The sequence below is a fragment of the Harpia harpyja genome, chromosome Z (assembly GCF_026419915.1).
Source record: "Harpia harpyja isolate bHarHar1 chromosome Z, bHarHar1 primary haplotype, whole genome shotgun sequence".
NCBI classification, from domain to species: Eukaryota; Metazoa; Chordata; class Aves; order Accipitriformes; family Accipitridae; genus Harpia; species Harpia harpyja.
The window spans coordinates 79,027,531-79,047,918 of record NC_068969.1 but is presented as its reverse complement, the minus strand read 5'-3'; the positions used below and the strand labels follow the sequence as shown (position 1 = coordinate 79,047,918).

At 40.8% G+C, this 20,388-nt stretch overlaps 1 protein-coding gene across 4 annotated transcripts in view; it reads right to left on the bottom strand.

Moving 5' to 3' along the window:
• Positions 1-16,987: 16,987 nt before the first annotated feature.
• Positions 16,988-20,388, bottom strand: part of MLLT3 (MLLT3 super elongation complex subunit) — a 138,050-nt gene continuing 134,649 nt past the window's right edge. For all 4 annotated transcript variants that reach the window (XM_052778511.1, XM_052778513.1, XM_052778512.1 and 1 more), the window contains one exon: positions 16,988-18,143. In XM_052778511.1, the coding sequence (XP_052634471.1) occupies positions 18,012-18,143 (132 nt within the window). In that variant the 3' untranslated portion in view covers positions 16,988-18,011. The remainder of the gene's footprint in view (positions 18,144-20,388) is intronic.

Below are 20,388 nucleotides of genomic sequence, written 5' to 3'. Positions count from 1 at the left end.
CTATTAACCATTAATTTAACTATTAATAACTATTAAATTTTCATTAGAAGATTTATTTCTATGCAATCAACAGTTAATGCTTTCAGCAATAGTAAGAAAATCGAAAGTCAAAACCTCAAGTGTTCACTAACAAAGGATAGTGGTTGGGCTTTGTGTGATAAGAAAAATAAATAAAAAAGCCAAACACCCCAAGCCTTTAGGCAAAAGCAGCAGACAAAATACTTACATATTCTCAGGTGCATTACATTTCAGACTAGTATTGCAAATCCAGTATGCAGGCTGTACAGAAAGTGCAGCAAATTGATTGAGTTCTCTGTATACTCTCACTGTGATACATAAAGAATAAACATTGACATAACTTTAGCCGACTTTACTCTTCGGTTTCACAGTTTATCAAACCTCTCTGGAGGCTGTTGTGAAGATTATATATCAAATGTATAGAGACCTACTGCTGTATCTTTGTTGCTAAATGTCAGAGCTCATAGTCCAATATAAGCTCATGGTCCAATATTGTTACATACTCAGGCAATTTACATTCAGTAGGAGGCACATGGGTGTTATTCTATAGGCCCCATACTGTGGTACACGATTTGGGCAATACCAGAGGATACCCACTGCAATGACAAATACAGAAAATACTTATGCATGTGAAGAACAAAACAGAGTAAAAGCCTCAGTGACTGTGGGACCCTTTTGAAAAAGTGGTGTTAACATCACTCATATACTGTGGAAAATTTGACCATGTTTTGGCAAAAATCTTCAAATGGTTGTTAATCCTGGGCACTTCCAGAGATTGAAGAACAGTGAGGTACAAAACCCCTAGTGCTTTTCATTCATCTCAGGAAACAGAGTGCAAGCCCTGACTTTGCTGCTTTTAAAGCTAATATTCCATACAGAATATGTTAGACTGGTTAAAAAGAAATTACTTGTCTCACACATTTCAGCATTTGGGGTTGAAATACAAGGCAGAATGGTCTGAGTGCTATTTTTTGTTTCTGTTGTTTTGACAGGAAAAGAAAAAAGGAAAAAAAAACCACCACTGATAAACTGGAGGATTACCAATAGACGTTAAGTAGGACACAATGAATCAGTAGCTCTGCTGAGAGTTTAACAAAGACACCATTGTTCTGCCACACAACAGGGGCGAAAGGTTAATCAGAGGTAAGACCATACGAAAATTTAGGGACAGGAAAAGTTATTAAACCTTCTGAAATATATCAAAAGCTCACTTTTGAACTTTTTCACCCTGCTTCTTTGGCATCTTCACCTCCCCTGGAACAAATCAAGATATCCTGATCCCGTACAGCCATCATTCACCAAGTGAAGAAACACTGTCAGTTTTCTATATTGACTCAATTTCCTAGGGTACAGCCTGCATCTGTGTTTCAGCTTTTAAACACCAGAAAAAGTTGCGGTAGTTTCACATTTAAAGCCACTGTAATGGGATTCTGAAAGTGTCTACAAAACTATGCCTGATATTCTTCAACTTAAAAATACTTTCTGAAGATTAGCCCCACAAAGCCCCATTTTCTTAGTTCACATCTTCCTCTTTCTGCTTCCCACTAGTAAATTAATATGCCTTCATCCACACCAGCCCTTTGATTCTTCTTCTAATGAAAGTAAATTCTAACACTAATGTTAATGCCTCATCCTCCCTTATCTCAGTTGCACATCTGTCAACACCCTGCATTCCTGCCTCTCTGTATAGCCCAGTCTCCACCCCTAGTGATTTCTTCTGGTATTCCCCTAGAAAACAATTAGCAGCACAAAAGCTTATTCCCTCCTTCCTGTTAGCAGACACACAGTACCTTTCCTTTCAGCCTGTTTCCCTGCAGGTAGGACAGTTGGGAAGACAGTGTTCCCTGTTCTTGTCACAGCTCCTTGGCGAGGGAACTCCATGTACCCTGCTTCTCTCCAGGAGACAAAGCCAGTAACTTCAGGTGAGAATTATTAATCAGGTTTCAACTTTGGTGTTACAGCTGTTCACACCTTCAACTAAAGCATTTTCCCCTTCTTCATGTATGTATCTGTACCCTTCCCATGGCACCAACACTGCAAATGGGTATCTTAACCGTTTATTCTAGTCTCTCTGATCAGCCTCACATTTGAACAGCATTTGTTAAATGTTTCACCAGTTTTCTAATGGTCCCATTTCCATTGGCTTCTTCTCCCAATTTAGAGGAAATGAGACATTTATAACTCCTTAATTTCAAACACGTTTCAGTTGAGTTCTCAGTGCTTGAGGGCAAGATGGTTTATACTGGTCAATTTTGAAATACAGTGACTACTGAGTGCTCTCTAAATGGTTATTTGTTCTGGCTTCCATTGAAGTTTAGAGGTCAAATTTGGACGTATCTTTTCAGACCTTCTGGACCATTCTGGACCATGCTGATCTCCTCTCTCTGGTGACCAGTGATAGGACATGTGGAAACAGAACGAAACTGTGTCAGGGGAAGTTCAGATTGGACATTAGGAAATGGTTCTTTGCTGAGAGGGTGGTCGGTCACTGGAACAGGGTCCCCAGGGAAGTGGTCACGGCCCCACGCCTGTCAGAGTTCAAGGAGCATCTGGACAATGCTTTTATGGTTTAGTGTTAGGTGGTCCTGCAAAGAGCAGGGAGTTGGACTTGATGATCCTTATGGGTCCCTTCCAACTCAAGATATTCTGTGATTCCTGACAAACTACTTTGGTAAGATGAACAAATATCACACTAGAGAAAAGGAGGAGAGAGCATATCCATACCCCGTACTTCATGCATCTAGATAAGCACAGAACAGATAGTTAAATTAGAAACTTAAATTAAGTTGCAGTTAATGGAAAAAGACAAACATGCCCTGCAGATAGTGAAGGAAAAGTGGGGTCTGATTCAGAGGATAAAAGTTAGGTACTAACTAACTAACTTTGCTAACTAAAAGTACACAGTTTAAATAGCCCAAACTGGACACTTAAAAAGAAGGAAAGGTTAGTGATTTTAGGGACAGGGAACAAGGTACAATTTTCTGTCACATAGCATTCTCAGATTAAACCCAAATGTCATTCAGACATGAGGCTGTAGTTCAGCTACTCACAGTTGGGAACAACCGCAAGGAGAAATTCAGCATTATGTTATGGAGATGGACAAAATAAATGATCACAAATGACATGTTGGGCATGAAAACTCATTCACCAGATCTCCTGGAGCCAAACAGATACTTCCCTTGGTTTTTAAGTTTTCTCCTTATCATATCATCAGCCTAAATTTCTTCAAGTCTTTCTATAGCTTGACTCCAGTTTTACATTTCATCTTTTATGACAAAAGCAGTCACTAAAGGAAAGATTCTCTCTGGTGAAATAACTTCCTAGGATAAGAAACATATTGCCCAGGAGTTTTCTGTACCACCTCTGATAACTCCTTGATCTTTTTGTAGAAGTTCGAAGAAGACCACAGTCCTCTCTGACCCTTTATGTTACACAGCATTCATTGCTAAGCAAACTTAACATTTGATTGATTAGTTTAAGTTTATATTTCACTGTGTTCCTTGCTTTGTTTCTGAAAAAAAGGATATGTGTGGCCCAGTTTTCTGGCATCTACCTTGAGAGAGAGTGGGGGAAAAAAACCAACACAAAAACTCCACAAAGAATTTATCTGTTTATTTATCTTCAGATAAAGGATGTATCCTTAGGTCTCTTCCAGACCCTTTGTGCTGCTGTGACAATCGGAAGAGCCAGAAAATCCTTGTAACTCCTACCTGGCATCCCCATTTAAGAGAAGAAATCCCCCAGACTGGATGACGGATGCTTTTCCTACTCTAAACTGCACAGCAGCCCCAGGTCAGACTACATATGATCAAACTTTATAGTCTGGTAACTGTCCCACTCTTAATTATCCAGATTCTATTTAGTGACCACGGACACAGATAAGGCGGTGGGATGCTCAGTGCCTTCTTCACCTTGGCCTTCACTGAAAGGGTCTGCCAGGCCTCTGTGCTAGGGACAAGGTTAAAGGAAGAAAGGAGGTACTGGCAGTGGATGAGGATTGGGTCTAATCTCTCTTGAAAAATCCTGACCCCCATGTGTCCATGGGACCTGAAAGGATGCATCCAAAGGTGATGAGCAAGCTGCCTGACATGTTAGCACAGCTACTCACTAACATCTTGGACAGGTCATGCAGCTTGAGGGAGTATCTTCTAATGACTAGAGAAAGGAAAATGTGGTACCCATCCTTAGAAACAGCAAGAAGGGTGATCTGCTGAACTACAAGCCAGTTAGCATCTTTTCAGCCCCAGGGAAATTCATGTAGTGAGTCCTCTTGGAAATCTCTTCCAGGCACATGAAGGTGGTGGTGTCAGCAGGTAACGGACAGCATGTATTTACTAAGAGTAAAAGGGAGTGCAGTGGATGTAATTTACTCAACTTTAGCAAAGGTTTCAACCTATTCTCCCATAATATTTTCATATTCAGGTTCAGACATTATGGTCTGTGTGGGGAGACAGCTACATGAGTAAAAAACTGGTTGGGTGGTCAGGTTTAAATGCTGGTGACTAATGGTTTGTGCCCTATCTGGAAACCAGTTACAGGTGTCATTCCTCAAGTCTTTGTTGGGATCTATACCGTTTCACACCTCTATCAGTGACCTAGAGGAGGAGATGGTGTGCACCTGCCTCAGCTTTGCATACGACACCAAGCTGGGGGGGCCTGTAGTCAAATACTTGAGGGCAGGGCTGCATGACCTAGACAGGTAGGAGGAAGAGGATGACAGTGACCCTGTGAAATTTAACAAGGATGAACACTGAGCTCTGCCCTGGGAAGGCAGAGCCCTGCAGCGATGCAGGCTGGGTCCAGGGAGCAGCTCTGGGGGAACAGCTAGGCAGCAAGCTGAGCAGGTGCCAGCCATGTACCCAGGTAGCAATGAGGGCCAGCAGCACCCTGAGTGGCGTGAGTAGTATGTGGCCCTGAGAGCCAGGGGAGGGATCATCCCCTCTTCTCTGCACTCAGACCACATAAGGAATACTGCCTCGAATGCAAGAAAAACATTGACAGACTGGTGGGAGTTGAAGGGAGGTGACCGAGATGGTGGGGCTGGAGCTCTTGCCCTGTGAGGAGAGTCTGTGGAACCAGGGCTGGTTCAGATGGGAGGAGGAATGTCTTTGGGGGCACCCAAAACATCCCAGGCACTGACAGGAGGGGACAGAGGAGATGCAGCCAGGTTCTTCACAGCAGTGCATAGGGCAAGGGTGAGAGGCAGCAGCGCAAGCTGAAATACAAGAGGATCAGACTGTAGATAAGGAGAAGCCTTTTTCCTATGGGGACAGCCCAACAGTGGAGCCAGGGCCCGGGGAGGTTGGGTGGTCTCCATCCTTGGTGTTTTTCACACTCTGACTGGCTAAAGCCCTGAGCAGCCTGGTCTGGTCCATCCAGCTGAGCCTGCTCTGGGCAGGGGCTGGGACTGGACACCTCCTCAGACCCCTTCCTATTTAAAATATTCCATGATTTTGTTTTTTTCTGCTAACCTACATGCTATCCCTCTTTTTCGCCACTTAGACAGATTACAGTCTTGGATTAGAAAGAAATTAAAACCATCAGGCCTTGGTGAAACAAAAAGTATTCAGGAGCTTTCCAGGAAAGTTAACAAGTCTTACATCACTACATCAACCCTATTAACCAAAACACGTTCTTAATAAACTCTAGAAGAAGCACTCAGTTCCTCCTATTTCCTAAATTTCCCTTTTAGAAATCACAGATTCATTCTTTATCCAAAGCTACCATAACACAAAAGTCAAAACCATTACTTGCTCAAGCTTTCACAGTAATCATTGTGGTAGGACAGTCAGGTTTTATATTTGCTCTCCTTTAAGAAGTAACCACTGGAAGTTTACCATGGTATTGGAGAGACTCACTGTCCAGTCAGCTGTGGTGATTCATCAGCATTATAGGTTTTCACCTTAAGTTTCTCCTATTCTACATACACTAGAAGTTTGGTAGGAATCCTGAGAGCTGCCCCATAATTCCCCCATTAAGACTTTGATCCTGCAAACAAAGACGCCCCTGACATCCATGTAAGTCTCATAAGCAGACTGCAAACCACATGTATCTGTTTTCACAAGCTTGGGAGATTACATAGCATCATCAACTCTTTCAACAGATATTTTAAAATCAGTCTCCATACAATAATGACAGAGGCAAATGAACCCAGTGAAGCATGCTGCTGAGCTGGGACTGTTCAGCCTAGAGAAGAGAACACTCAAGGGTGATTTCATGTGTACAAATACCTGAAGGGAGGGTGTAAAAACAACAGTCAAACTCATTCCAGTGGTACCAAGTAACAAGAGGCAGTGAACAGAAATGGAAACACAGGAAGTTCCCTCCAAACATCAGGAAATACTTTTTTCCTGTGAGGGTGACTGAGCACTGGCACGGGTTGCTCAGGGAGGTTGTAGAGTTTCCATCCTTGGAGATACTCAGAAGCCATCTGGACATGGTCCTGGGCAACTGGCTCTAGGTGACCCTGCTTGATTATGGAGGTTGGACCAGATGACCCCCAGAGGCCCCTTCCAACCTCAACCATTCGTGACTCTGTGACCTCCATTCTGCTAGATACCATTGATCTATATCGCAGACGTATAAGCTTTCTCATCACTGGAAGAAGAGAGGGCAAGATGAAAATTGTGCTAGTCTCTTACTACAGCAAAAGAACTGAAGCAGCAAAGTGGCATAATGCCTTGTTGAAGGTCACACAGGATATATGTGTGAAACTAACCAGTTGTTTGCTTCATAGTAATGAAGTACCTTGAGATATGTGATCCATTCATAGGGCACAGGCATACATATGCATGAGAGCAAATTACAATAGCAAGTTTGCTTGCCTCTCAGCTACTTTCTGACATTGTGTAGCACAGCAGTGAAAAGTGCAAGGCAGCCATACTCTTTGCTGATAAAATCTTAAAAGATGCAAGTTTCTGAATAATGGCACAGGTAGGTTATTGAAGATAGGTGACTACACCATGACATGACTGTCAGGAGGAAATAAGTAGCCAATCTAAGATAATTTCTGGAGCAGTATGTTATTTCTGCCAGGAAACACAACAAGGAATGCAGGCATACACCTGAAAAGGCTGGATTCTGTCCAAGCTGAAAAAGAAGGCAACCAGCCAGTGACATCCAACAGTTTCACTACATCTGCAGTCGAATGGAGTTCTGCAAAGAAAGTCCGTAACACCACCAGTGTAAAAATGGGAGGCTCCCATCAGATATGTTTGGGTGAGATCTAAGGACAACTGATTCTCACAAAAAAAAAAAATCATATTTACAGAAGAATACCTTAACACTGGTCTCTTCAGTCTTAGAGGTGATGACTACCAAAAGGGCATTTTTCACTAATCAAGAGCAAAGGCTATCTTAAGGGACATCACCAGTCTAGCCACTAATAATGTAAGAGAGGCATTTGGTAGCTGGTAAGACACTTCAGTGAATTCCTTTTAGAAACCTTATGGCTAGTATGAGCAGATTATGTCAGCCAAAAGTTAATCAAACAAGCCATTTTTTTCCCAAAGCACTACAATAAAACTGACCTACAATTCCACGGGTTGTAGGGTGAAGTTTCCTAGTGGAAACCGAAGCCAAGAAAGATGAAAAGGATTACTGACCAACCACAGTAAAACAAGCTCTTCCAAACTTCCCTTCAGGTTCATCAGAACTCCTGTCTCTGTTTTGGTGTGCTAGCCTTCTTTTTTGCATCCACCAGCAAAGATGTCCCTTTCAAAGACATTTGGTCCTGGCAGAAGAGAGAGAGATTATTCTCAGATATCAAAGTTCATCAAACTCATGATGAGTTCAATGACCCAAATTAAAGTCATCTATCCCATGCCAAAGTGAGATTATGTTGGCATACACAGTGTCTTCCAAAATACAGAAGAAACCAACAGAAGACTAGGTCATGGAGTGAAGAAAATATTTTAGTTATTTTCTCCAGAAACAGAAGTATTTTTCTGCTGCTATATCATTGCAAATGGACTAAGAAATCCCTACCAGAAAAATACTGTAGTTTGTTTAAGGCCAGGATAACTCTCTATCAAATTGGTTCTCCAAGCTGAGGAGAATTCTGGCATGCAGTAAAGGTGGCTGACAAAACAGTATGAGCAAGATTTTCACAAGTTCCAAGGAGAGATCCAATATTGAAATGGCACAAAGACTTTATGAAATCTCTTCATTCAGCGGATGACATAGTGGGGGAAGAGGATGGAGTTTTGAGCAACAGAGAAGAGCCAGGGACTGCTGATATATTAGGAACCAACAGGGAAACACCTCTGAAATGGCTCAAAGGAATTAGGGCATGTTCCTCTAAAAAGGTGACACGGTCAGTTGCCCAGCTGAACTGCCTCTACACCAATGCATGCAGCATTGGTAACAAACTGGAGGAGTTGAAAGCCATTGCGCAACTAGAAGGCTACCATCTTACCATTATCACTGAAACATGGTGGGATGAATCCCACAATGAGTGCTGCAGTTGATGGCTATAAACTGTTCAGAAGGGACAAGGCAAGAAGGAAGGGGCAGGGTAGTTGCTCTTTATGTAAAAAAATGAATTGACTGCACAGAGCTGTCTTTGAAAAACAGCAATAAGCAGGTGAAAAGCTTATAGGTAAAATTTAGGGGCCAAGCCAACAAAAGAAACCTCATGGTTGGTATTTACTACAGGTCCCCCGACCAAGGGGAGCCTGTTGACAAAGCGCTCTTACTTCAGGAAGCATCATGCTCGCAGGCTCTAATCAAGCTGAGAGACTTCAATCACCCGGACATCTGCTGAAAAAGTGGCACAGCAAGCTGTAAGCAGTCCACAACACTCTTAGAGAGCATTGAGGATAATTTCTTAATCCAGGTGATAGACAGCCCAACCAGAGGAGAAGTGTTACTAGACCTGTTGCTTACCCACATGGATGAACTAATTAAAGATGTCAGGACTGGTGACAGCCTAGGCTCCAGTGATCATTGCCCTGTCAGAATTCACCATCTTGAGGTATATGGGTCAGATGAAGATTAGACTCAGGACCCTGAATTGTAGGAGAGGAAACTTCCAGTTTTTTAAGGAATTAGTGGATGGACCTCCTGGAAAACTGCTCTCAGTGACAAAAGAGCTGAACAGAACTGGCAACTCTTTAAGGACATTTTTCTTATAGTGCAAAAACTCTCGATTCTCCCATATAAGAAATCAGGAAAGGAAGGCAGGAGACCAGAATGGCTGGGTAAGGACCTCCTAGTCAAACTGAACTGTGAGAAGAAAATGCACATGCAGTGGAACCAGGGAGATATACTCTTGGAAGAATATAGGGATGCTGCCTGGATGTATAGGGATGGGATCAAGGAAGCTAAGGTACAGTTGGAGCTGAATTTGGCAAGGGATGTAAAGAATAACAAGGGCTTCTGCAGGTATGTTGACCAGAAAAGGAAGATGAAAGAAAATGTACCTCTCTGCCCTTCATAGATAATACAGAACTAGTGGATCTAAGAAGGCTGAGGAATTCAACAATTTTTTTGCCTCACTTTTCAATGGTAATCTCTCTTCCCACATCTCTGAAGCCTCTGAACTTCAAGGCAGGGACTGAGGGAATGAAGTCCCTCCCATTTTAAGTGAAGATCAGCTTCAAGACCAGCTGAGGAACCTGAACATACATAAGTCCATGGGACGCAAAGAGATGTATCCCAGGTTCCTGAGGGAATTGACTGATGTAGTTGCCAAGCCGCAGCCACTTTCCACCATATTTGAAAAGTCATTGGCAGTCAGGTGAAGTCCCCAGTGACTGGAAAAAGGGAAACATCACACTTATTTTTAAAAAGGGTAAAAAGGTGGACCATGGGAACCAATGACCAATCAGCCTCACCTCTGTGTCTGGTAAGATCATGGAAGAGATCCTCCTGGAAGATATGTCAATGCATATTGAAGACTGGGAGGTGATTAGAGAGAGCCAACATGGCTTCCCCAAGGGCAAATCATGCCTGACTAAGCTAACGGCCTTCTACAATGGAGGGACTGTATCAGTGGAGAAGGGAAGAGCTACAGATGTCATTTACCTAGACTTCTGTAAGGCCTTTGATGCAGTCCCCCCCAACATTCTTGCTGCTAAATTGGAAAGATATGGGTTTGATGGGTGGACTGTTAGATGGATAAAGAATTGGCTAGAGGGCCACATCGAAAGATTTATAGTCAGTGGCTCAATGTCCAAGTGGAAACCAGTAATGAATGGTGTACCTCAAGGGTCCATACTGGGAAAAATACTATTTAATATCTACATCAACAACATAGACAGTGCGATTGAGTGCACCCTCAGCAAGTTTGCAGATGACACCAAGCTGAGTGGTACAGTAGATTCACTTGAGGGACGGCATGCCATCCAGAGCGACCTTGACAGGCTTGAGGAGTGGGCCCATGTAAACCTCACAAGGTTCAACAAGGCCCAGTGCAAGGTCCTGCACCTGGGTCAAGGCAATCCCCAATATCAGTACAAACTGGGGGGTTAATTGATTGAGACCAGCCCTGTGGAATAGAACTTGGGGATACTGGTAGACAAAAAGCTGGATATGAGCCAGCAATGTGCACTTGCAGCCCAGAAAGCCAACCATATCCTGGGCTGCATAAAAAGCAGCATGGCCAGCAGGTCAAGGGAGGTGATTCTCCCCCTCTACTCTGCTCTTATGAAACCCCACCCGGAGTACTGCATCCAGCTCTGAAGTCCCCAGTAAAAGACAGACAAGGACCTGTCAGAGCAGGTCCAGAGGAGGGCCATGAACATCTCTCCTATGAAGAAAGGCTGAGAGAGTTGGAGCTGTTTATCCTGGAGAAGAGAAGGCTCCAAGGGAGACCTTACTGTGGCCTTCCAATAGATAAGAGGGGCTTATATGAAAGATGGAGAAAGACATTTTACCAGGGTCTGAAGTGACAGGACTGAAAGAGGGTAGATTTAGATTGGATGTAAGGAAGAAAATTTTTTTATGATGAGGGTGGTGAGACACTGGAACAAGTTGCCTAGCGAAGTGGTGGATGTCTCATCTCTGGAAGTTTTCAAGGTCAGGATGGACAGGGCCTTGAGGAACCCAATCTAGTGAAAGATGTCTCTGTCTGTGGCAGGGCGTTTGGACTAGGTAATCTTTAGAGGTCCCTTCCAACCCAAACCAATCTGTGATTCTATGATACAGTGCCTTAATAATTATATAAAAAGAAAAATTATCCTTAGTACAAAATCCACTGGCAACCAACTGCATTTGGACTGTAAAGGTGGTATATCTAAATTGTTGAAAAGAGTCCTTTAAAATAATTTCCATTTACTGTTAATAGAGGGACATCTGTAGCAGCTTTGGTCCTTGGAGAAAAACTCCTTATCTAGGATGAAAACAAGCCTGTTCTTAAAGGAACACTGACATGAGGTTTATAAGAGTGTGCCTGGATGCTCAAAGCAACATTTAGTTTACTTCAACTCTCAGTGCATGAGAAAGGCCCAATACCAAGAGCTTCCCGAAGGGTCTGGCAAAAGCCCAATGGGACTTGCATGGAGAAACCATGGGGCTGGACCAGATGACCTCCTGAAGTTCCTTCCAACCTCAACAAATTTGTGAAACAGAATCAATGTTGCTTTCCTTGCTTCAACTGCTTTGGAAGAAGAAACTGTAGATACACTGTTGATTTAGGCCATCAAAGTTTCAGCAGATGTCTAATGCATCACATTGTCAAGGGAAGAGCTTGAGTCCTGATGTTTTATTGTCAACTATTTTAAGAATGTGAACCAGGAAGGAAGACATTGCATAGAAGGAGAGAGAACAACTCTCTCTCCAAAAATAATAAATGTGCAACTGCAAAAGAGTAAGGGATAAAGAAAAATTATCTGAGCAACCAACATCATGGCTAATCCTCAACATAACTCAACTTAAAGCAAGGCACTGCAGAATGCTGTTCCATAGTTGCAAGACAGTAGCAAGTGCCTATTCTAGCCAGGCACTCCTGATAACTGTGATAATGCAAAGAAAAAGGGCTGTTCAGCACAGAAAAATCCCAGCAGACACTCATAATAATTCACTTTTTACATAGGTGGTGTGCAGATGTCCAAGGAAGCTTAGGCAAGAGACAGTAAAAAACTAATTGTGTACCTTAATCACATTTCTATAATATTAATAAAAATAACATCGCTAGGCCACCTTGCTTGCAGGTCCAACAGACCATCAAGCACTCCATCAAGCCTAATCTTAGATATGTACACTTTCACGGAAGCTTCATCTTAATTCATCCTCTTATTATACACTGTGCTAACAAAAAGTGACACTAATGAAAGCAGTATTAGCTTCTTCCCATACATAGGAGAATTTTGGGGGGAAAACATTTCAGAGGCTTATATTTGTTGGACAGAAGTAGAAAATAAAAAAGTCACTACCATGTTCCACTTCTATCTTCTCATGCCCTGCCCAAGGCAAGTAACAACATCAAAATAACCCCACCCCAAACCTAACCAGGTCCCTAGCAAGCACGAAACTTCTGAGTGGGGACTAATATAGTTGCAAAAAAGAAATAAAATATTTAGATGAATAGGCAAAGTGAAAACTTAGCTGCTCATGAAAGCTGAAAGAAAACTGCTTTATCTTGGATAGCCTGGGAGGTGCTGGCTGAGCCTATCGTGCACTGCTCAAAAACTAAGCCCTCCTGCGGCACTTCGCACTGTTTTCTAGACCACCCACTCAGACGTGGATACACAAACCACATGTGCTAGGAATGTCTGCCCTGCACTGAAAGCAATATCAGCATTACGACCTTATTACTTGCATCGCCAGGCTTTTAATACAACTTACGTGTTTTATCTTTTCAATACCTTTGATTCCTTAATGGTTTGTATGTAGTCTCTCTACTGGCCATTAGATACTTAAGTATTGAAAGAGGAATATAACTGTTGGAAAAAACCACTTTCATCAGAGTGAAAACATTTTTAGCGGATTTTTCCTCCGCTTCTTTTCCACCCTTAAAGAGACAGGCTTTACTTCTAGGTCTTACTAAAAAGATGTAACTGACAGCTTCCCAAGCCTACTATTTGCTAAACAGGACCCAGACCTTGAATTCTGTCTCCCTGTGAGCAATGATAAAATGTAATCATTTATTTCTTCCTGTGATGAAAAGGGTAAAGTTTACTAATGGAAATTCCAGTTTTATAGCATCAGTTCTCTGAAGGAACATAGGAAAATGCACGACCTTTTGATGTAACATTCAGGAAAGGGTTACTTCCAGTCAGAATTATACTAAATGATGATGAAAATACACCTTCTGCTGTATTCACAGACCTACATTTGACTTTCCTCAAATTTCCAGACTGCAAGAATTAAAAGTAAATGAAGAATGAAAAATGCAAGATTATCACTTTGCAGTAGAATCAATCTGAGGTAAAACACAGAATATAAATAAGATGTAATATTCAAACAAATGTTAAACAGACATTAGCATCTCAAACCATAAGACAGCTTAGATTTTTGTATGATGCTGCAATACATCTCTCTCTCACCAAGTCAGCAACAACACAATATTACAGCAGTGAACCAAAGAAGCTGCCACTCTGCAAGCTGTCACCCTATCTTACAGCACACACAACTGCTGACCAGCAAAGTGTATTCTCTATGTTAATGTAAGGAACCACATCCAGCTGCTAAGGGATCTAAAGGGTATTGTTCTCACTGTGGTAATACTTCTCTTCCCTGTCTAGTCATAGTAGCATTTCTTGCTGCTCAAGTAAATGCAAGGCCCTTACGTGATTGTGCTTTGAGGTTAATTTATTTGCTCACTCAGACACAGAGCCAGCCTTGTAAATGTCATTGGTTTAGCTGTGTTAATGCACTGATTAACTCCCAAGCACACACAAAAGCACTGCAGCTGTATAAGTTTTAGTCCCCATCATCTGTTCGCAAGCCTTTTACGCCCAACAGTAAAGCTTTTTGGTACAGTACACAGAATAGCTTGCTGGTGTACACTACATCCTACTGTATACTGCTTAATGATTAAGAAAACTATTGAGGCTCATAAAAACACGTCTTGCACTTGTTAAACTTTGGAACATGTTTTGCACCGCTTATTTTTGCAGTTCCTCCTAGCTCCTGCTGTGGCTGAAAGTCTGACAAAATTTTCACCAAAAGTCTTAATTTCAGTGTATTGCACTACAGCAAACTGTGCAAATCAATAGACCAATAAGCAAACAGAAGAATAACAAGTCCCTCTATAGACTGGAAACAAGAGTTTGCTAAAAGATATGCTGTTCGCCGTTAAACTGCAAGTGGTAAGATGGGATATGATGTGGATGAACAAAGATGGTATGAAGCAAATCAAAATCTTACCATCAGAGCAGTGTCTGGAGTAAGATAATGCATACAACAACTTAACAGGGCAGTTTTCCTCTTCAGACCATTCTACAGCTTTCCCATTAATTTTGCAAACTAAGTAATGGGGCCTGAAATCAACAGGTCATTCAAGAGACCCCAAAACAATAGAATAGCTGCTAAGAAAACAATGATACTTACTAAGTAAGGACCAAGGACACAAACCAGATTGTAAATACACTTTACTTCAATGTGAGAATGGGAAAGAAGGACAACGGGTCAGGCAAAACCCAAGAACATGTACCTTCCTTCCTTCAGACTAAAAGAAACTTTAATTGAAATATACTGGGCTCTCCAAATGCACCGTACTGTGTGTACTCTGCTTCTGAAATTGAAAGCACAGACTTAACCTAAAACCACCCAACCAATGAAACAAAGAGAGAGAGAAACAATCAACCATTTCTTACAGTCCAAGGACTGAAGACAGAGCACAGGTTTTGTTTTACCTTGGAAGACCCTCCTCACTTCAGTGTATGCCCTCTCCTCTTTTCTTGCACTTTCTCTTTAGCATGGACTAAGATGGCCTTCAAATCTAGATGATACTGAAATTTTTGTAAAGCCTCTCAGTGGATTCAAACCTCTAAAAAGATACTAACTTGTCTACCCAATTGGACATCCACTTCCTGAGGTGAAAAGTTAGTGACGAGATGAAAACTGTCCTTACTATTAGATACAACTACTGTTCTAATAACAGTGACTCACTTACACTGAAAATTATGTTTTAGGCATTGCAACTTACTACTAATCTCTGTCTGGTCATCTCAATCAATTAAGATGCACCAAATATTCACATATAACTTTGTTTTAAACAGCTTGATTTTAAGTAAAACTCCAAAACATTCATAGAGAAAACATTTTAACCCATCCCAAAGATCAATGTTCATATACATTAAAGACTTGGAAAGGTATCTTATTATTTTTTCTTTAAGAGAAATATGAATGTCTGAACTTAAGTGAACAAGGATTTGTGCTTCTGCATACAAAACTAGATTAAAATAGCTATTTTTCTTAATTTAGATCAACACTTTGTAACTCTTATTCTATCAGAATTTTGTGAAAAAGCCAACACACACACATACAACTGCAGCCTATTTTCTTCCCTCTCCCACTGAATTAGAAAATTTAAGAGTTTAAGGATGATCCACAATTTGCATGAAATTCAGCACTAACTTGATACTGTAATCGCTGTCATCTCCCTTTTATGCCTATTCTCCTATTTGCTGTTTTCTTCCACCCCTGTTCTCAGTGTATAATAAGGCTTATCTAGTATTTTAAGGGTAAAATGATTCATTTCACCATTTCTAACAAAACAGTGCAATAGTCATACATACTAGAAGTATCATGGGATTCTTCCCCTCCTGAAAATCAGTAAGTTTTTTACCACAAAACTTAGAAAAGTCAAAATGGATAAAATTCCGTATGTATCTGGTGTAACTAAAAGATAGGAAGTTGAACACACACTAGTAGACCAAACATTTTTAAGGTTGCTTTTAGATTTCCAAACCTTTTCATATAAAATAATCAATAAAAATTGAAGTTTATCCCCTTCACATGCACCCCTTCCCCCTTCCCACCATTACCTGTCTTACGTCAAAAGTAACTTTAAAATTACATTCCCACTCCTCCCCACCCCTCCCAATTGCACATTAAGACAAGGACTTAAAAGAACAACATAACGCTTCAAGTATGCTTCATGCCAATCATCAGTAAGAGTCATAACATTACTGAAAAAGTACACTTATTCTTGGGAAGCCTGAGAAGAACTTCCTGCAGACTGTGGTCAAACAACATTTTAAATAAGAAAAAAGCTCCCCAACCCAATCTGTATCCTGCCCTCTCAAAAACAGTGAAGTGTAAAATTTTCTTTGGACTTAAAGAAACAGTATTAAGATTTATGATTGGAATAAGAAATACCCCCAATAGGAATTTAGTTTTACAGTGCTGCACAGACTGTGTGCATGAAACAGTAAGTCATACAGATACTACTGTTCAGCTCTACACATACAGACTACATGTGGCATATAAGCATACACATGACATACTGGCCTGTCCAGAAACAAGATACATTTTTTAAGGCTGGTACACCTGAATAAACCTTTGCATCCAGAAGTATTTTCTTAATTCTTTTCTCTTTTCACTGGGGGATTTGAATTTGTAATAGAAGGGTGATGATTTCATCAAGAAACCGTCAGCAATAGGAGAGCATGGAGCTTTGATGTGAAACTGAGTAGACATCCTCTTATTTGATCATGCATAAACAAGGATCCCGATTTTAAGGAATAACAGATGGTATGAAAGAATACTCATTTTTATAGACAAGAAATCCTTCTGGAAACACAAGCAGGTTATTGAACAGATACCAAAATCTAGAAAGTGTAAAAAGCATATATGCATGTGTGTGTGTGTATATATATACACACATGCATATATATGTGTATACACATATACACGACACATCATATATGTATTTATTCCAACATGTAACTGTACAATAACATATTTCTTTCTTTTCAAATAAAGGGTTTTAATTTAGCAGTTGTAAAAAAAAAGCAACAAAACCAGAAACAAAACCCCCAAACAAACTAAGAAGACCATATACTATATGAACAAACAAAAATGTTACGCAAATAGTTTTATGGTAACAGTGAGTCACAAACTGGCAGCAGAGGACTATTGAAATTTGTAGTAATAAATAGCTCCAAATTAAGAATTTTCTACAACAGTTCCTTAGAAGACAGGACCAGTATTTCTTCTTTTATGATGATCCTGAAGAACACCTTCACTCCTATATATATGTAATTTTATAACATTCAAACAGACACAAGAATGTAGACTGCAGAAGATGCTGGATTGAGGACAGTATACATAAAATCTTTTGTTAAAAGTCATACTGGTTTACTCACTAAGGCTAGACAGCAAGTCTTATGATCCTATTTGGTGCAGTTTCTACCATGGTCAAGATCAATAAATGGATAGAACCAAGGACCTGCAGTCCAACCTTCTGTGGTCCACCCCACTGTGGCAGACAGGAAACAAAATATAGGACTGCTGTTTGGTCCCCAACTTTGTATCTTGTTTCCTGGAACTGCAGAAGTGGAAACAAGACTGTAGTGTTTTAAGTGACTAGAGAAAGACAGCAAGAAATGGCATTTTAACATGAATAAGGTCACTAGGCTTGTGATAGTACTGCATCAAAAGAGCACACATGGGACCCCACTACTTGCAACATCTGGTAGTGTCATTCAATGACTCATTGACTTCAGAATACATGTATGCAATAATAAATAGATCAGTTAGGTAATAAGGCAGTGTGTTGAACATGCATTCATCTTGTGGACTGGAACACCACAGAGAGAGATACATGATACCGTACACATTCATTAAGACCAAGTATTTTTGTTTGGTTTTGTGTGTTTGTTTTTCAAGGCTATCCAGGCAAACTCTTCCAGAGCATTTTCTTCTTGAGAAGAGCGGTCCTCTGAGTCTTGTCACTTTTCCTCTCCGTTATCAAGAGATGATGACTGGCTTTAAGGAAAAATAAAGCTGAAGAGGGTTGTTTTGTTTTTTCTCCCCATTTTGGTTGCATCATTCTGAATGTTTCATTTGAAGAACAGTTTTTGATGCAGCCAGATGCTGAATCCTCAGGAGGTTCCAGATGTTTCCAGATAACTCTGTAGTTTACGGACTGTGGTTTTGTCCAGTGAGCAAAGATCAAAGTCAAAGGTTGTATTTGTGATATGAAAGTGTCCAGTTTCTTCTATAAGATTTACTATCTGAAAGGAAAAAAAAAGACACAGCTGAAAATTTCAGCAGTTTTACATGCCCACTGCATATATTAACATGCCACTAAGTATCGTATGAATGGCATAAAACAAGCCCAACTGCCCCAACACTTGCAGGTTAAATCATTATCCTTATCACTCACTTCCTTTCTGTCACAACTATGGTCCAGACTACAGTACCTCGTTTGTCTTTGTTTTAGATCATCACCAACCATAATGCCAGCCTACCCATCTGCTGTTCCAGCAAACATAACCATGTAGGACATATTTTTCAAATGTTAAATAGAAAAATCTGCATACTTTCTAAGTCAGTCTTTAAAAAAAAGAAAAAAAAAAAAAAAAGAAAAGTCCCTCCCTCCCCCTGCAAGCCCAAACAAATAAAAAAACCCCCAGGTATATCTCTGTCTGGAATATTTACTGTGTGCATAGCTGCTAGGCAGGTTACTTTAGAAAATAATTGGCATAAGCCTTCCTGCAAGCAAGGGAAAGAAAGAAATCCTTATAGAATCTAGTCCATACCAAACAAAAAAAGTGTATTCAAGAGCTCTCACATCAACAGTTCACATACCAGCAGTTATTTCTTGAGTAACAGACTTAAATCAATTTTTTTTAAACTAAATCAACCATGAAAGACTCCTACCAATGGCATAAGTTCACTTCTGGTGACTATTTAATATATAATCACAGCTTTCAAACAGCAAACAGAAGAGCTGTTAGGAGTTCCTGAGAAGAATAAGGACTAAAACATCTCTCCTACAAGGAAAGGCTGAGAGAGCTGGGACTCTTCAGCCTGGAGAAGAGAATGCTCAGGGCAGATCTTATTAATGTATACAAATACCTGAAGGGAGGGTGTAAAGAAGACAGAGCCAGTCTCTTTTCAGTGGTGCCCAGTGACAGGACCAGAGGCAATGGGCACCAACTGAAACACAGGATGTTCTCTCTGAACAGCAGGAAACACTTTCTTCCTGTGAGGATGACAGAGCACTGGCACAGGTTGCCCAGGGAGGTTGTGGGGTCTCCATCCTTGGATGTATTCAAAAGCCATCTGACAGTCCTGGGCAACTGGCTCTACATGTCCCTGCTTGAGCAGCAGGGGGGGTTGGACCAGATGACCTCCAGAGGTCCCTTCCAACCTCAACCATTCTATGATTCTGTGAAATCAACAGTACATATCTAAATTGTGCCTTTCTGCAGTTGTGACATTTCTAGTCTCTGAATTGAAGTCTACATTTTTAAAGAGTGGTCATACTCAACACTGAATTGCTGTAACAAGTAACTCCAGGTATGTTAAGTGATAGGATGTGCACCTACCTAAAAAAACCATTCAACATCTTGGAAAGCCAAAGCATTACTTGTCAGGTAGGGCTAACACAATGCCAACACACTATGGCTATGAAGCTCTTATGCACTGTTTCATTGCAAGAGACAGACGTCCCAAGTGAGCACACAGAAAGGCACTCCATCCTGAAGCAGGCCTCTGGGTAGTGTCATGGCCTGACAGAACACTCCTCTTCTGCTCAGTCTTTCCAACCATCCCTTCTGCAGCACTCAGGCTAGGTTCAACGTCCTGTTTGCACCCTTCAATTTGAAACCCATTTAGTTCTAGGGTTTCCACATATACCTCCACTCAAAACACTGCTGCTAGCTATTCCTTGCTTGTTTGAGCTTTATTACTCTGACTGTAATTCCTTTCCCACAGCTCAAGGAGATACAGATGTACACACACATGGCTTACAGACCATACCTTAAAATGACAAATCTGGTAGGAATATACCAACTTGAAAAAGAAAAATTAATTTAAGCTAAATATTTTGTAATTTTCTGCTCCCCATTTCATTATATAAACAGATGGGTTTTTCTCCTCAGACCACAGAAGAAAAGACTATGTTGATGATAAATGAAATAACTTTAAGTGTATTGTCAGGCATGGAATGACACAGCCTAGGGTGGATTAAACAGAATGAAAACCAGATAAAATAATAAGAGGGAAATGCCTGTTACAATAAAAATTCCCATTTCCAATAATCTCCCATTTTCCAGGTTGGAAAAAAATAAAAGTAAAATCTGTTTAATTTGGTTTGCAGCTGTCCAAAATTCTGAAAGTACTTAGGAACAATCCTGCTCTTTTTAACACTTCATTTAAACCTGTGCGTCTTGGCTCTAATTTTTTTCCATATGGGAATTTTTAATATAAAATTGTCAATTTCATTTGTCCACTTGTTGATTCACAGATTCT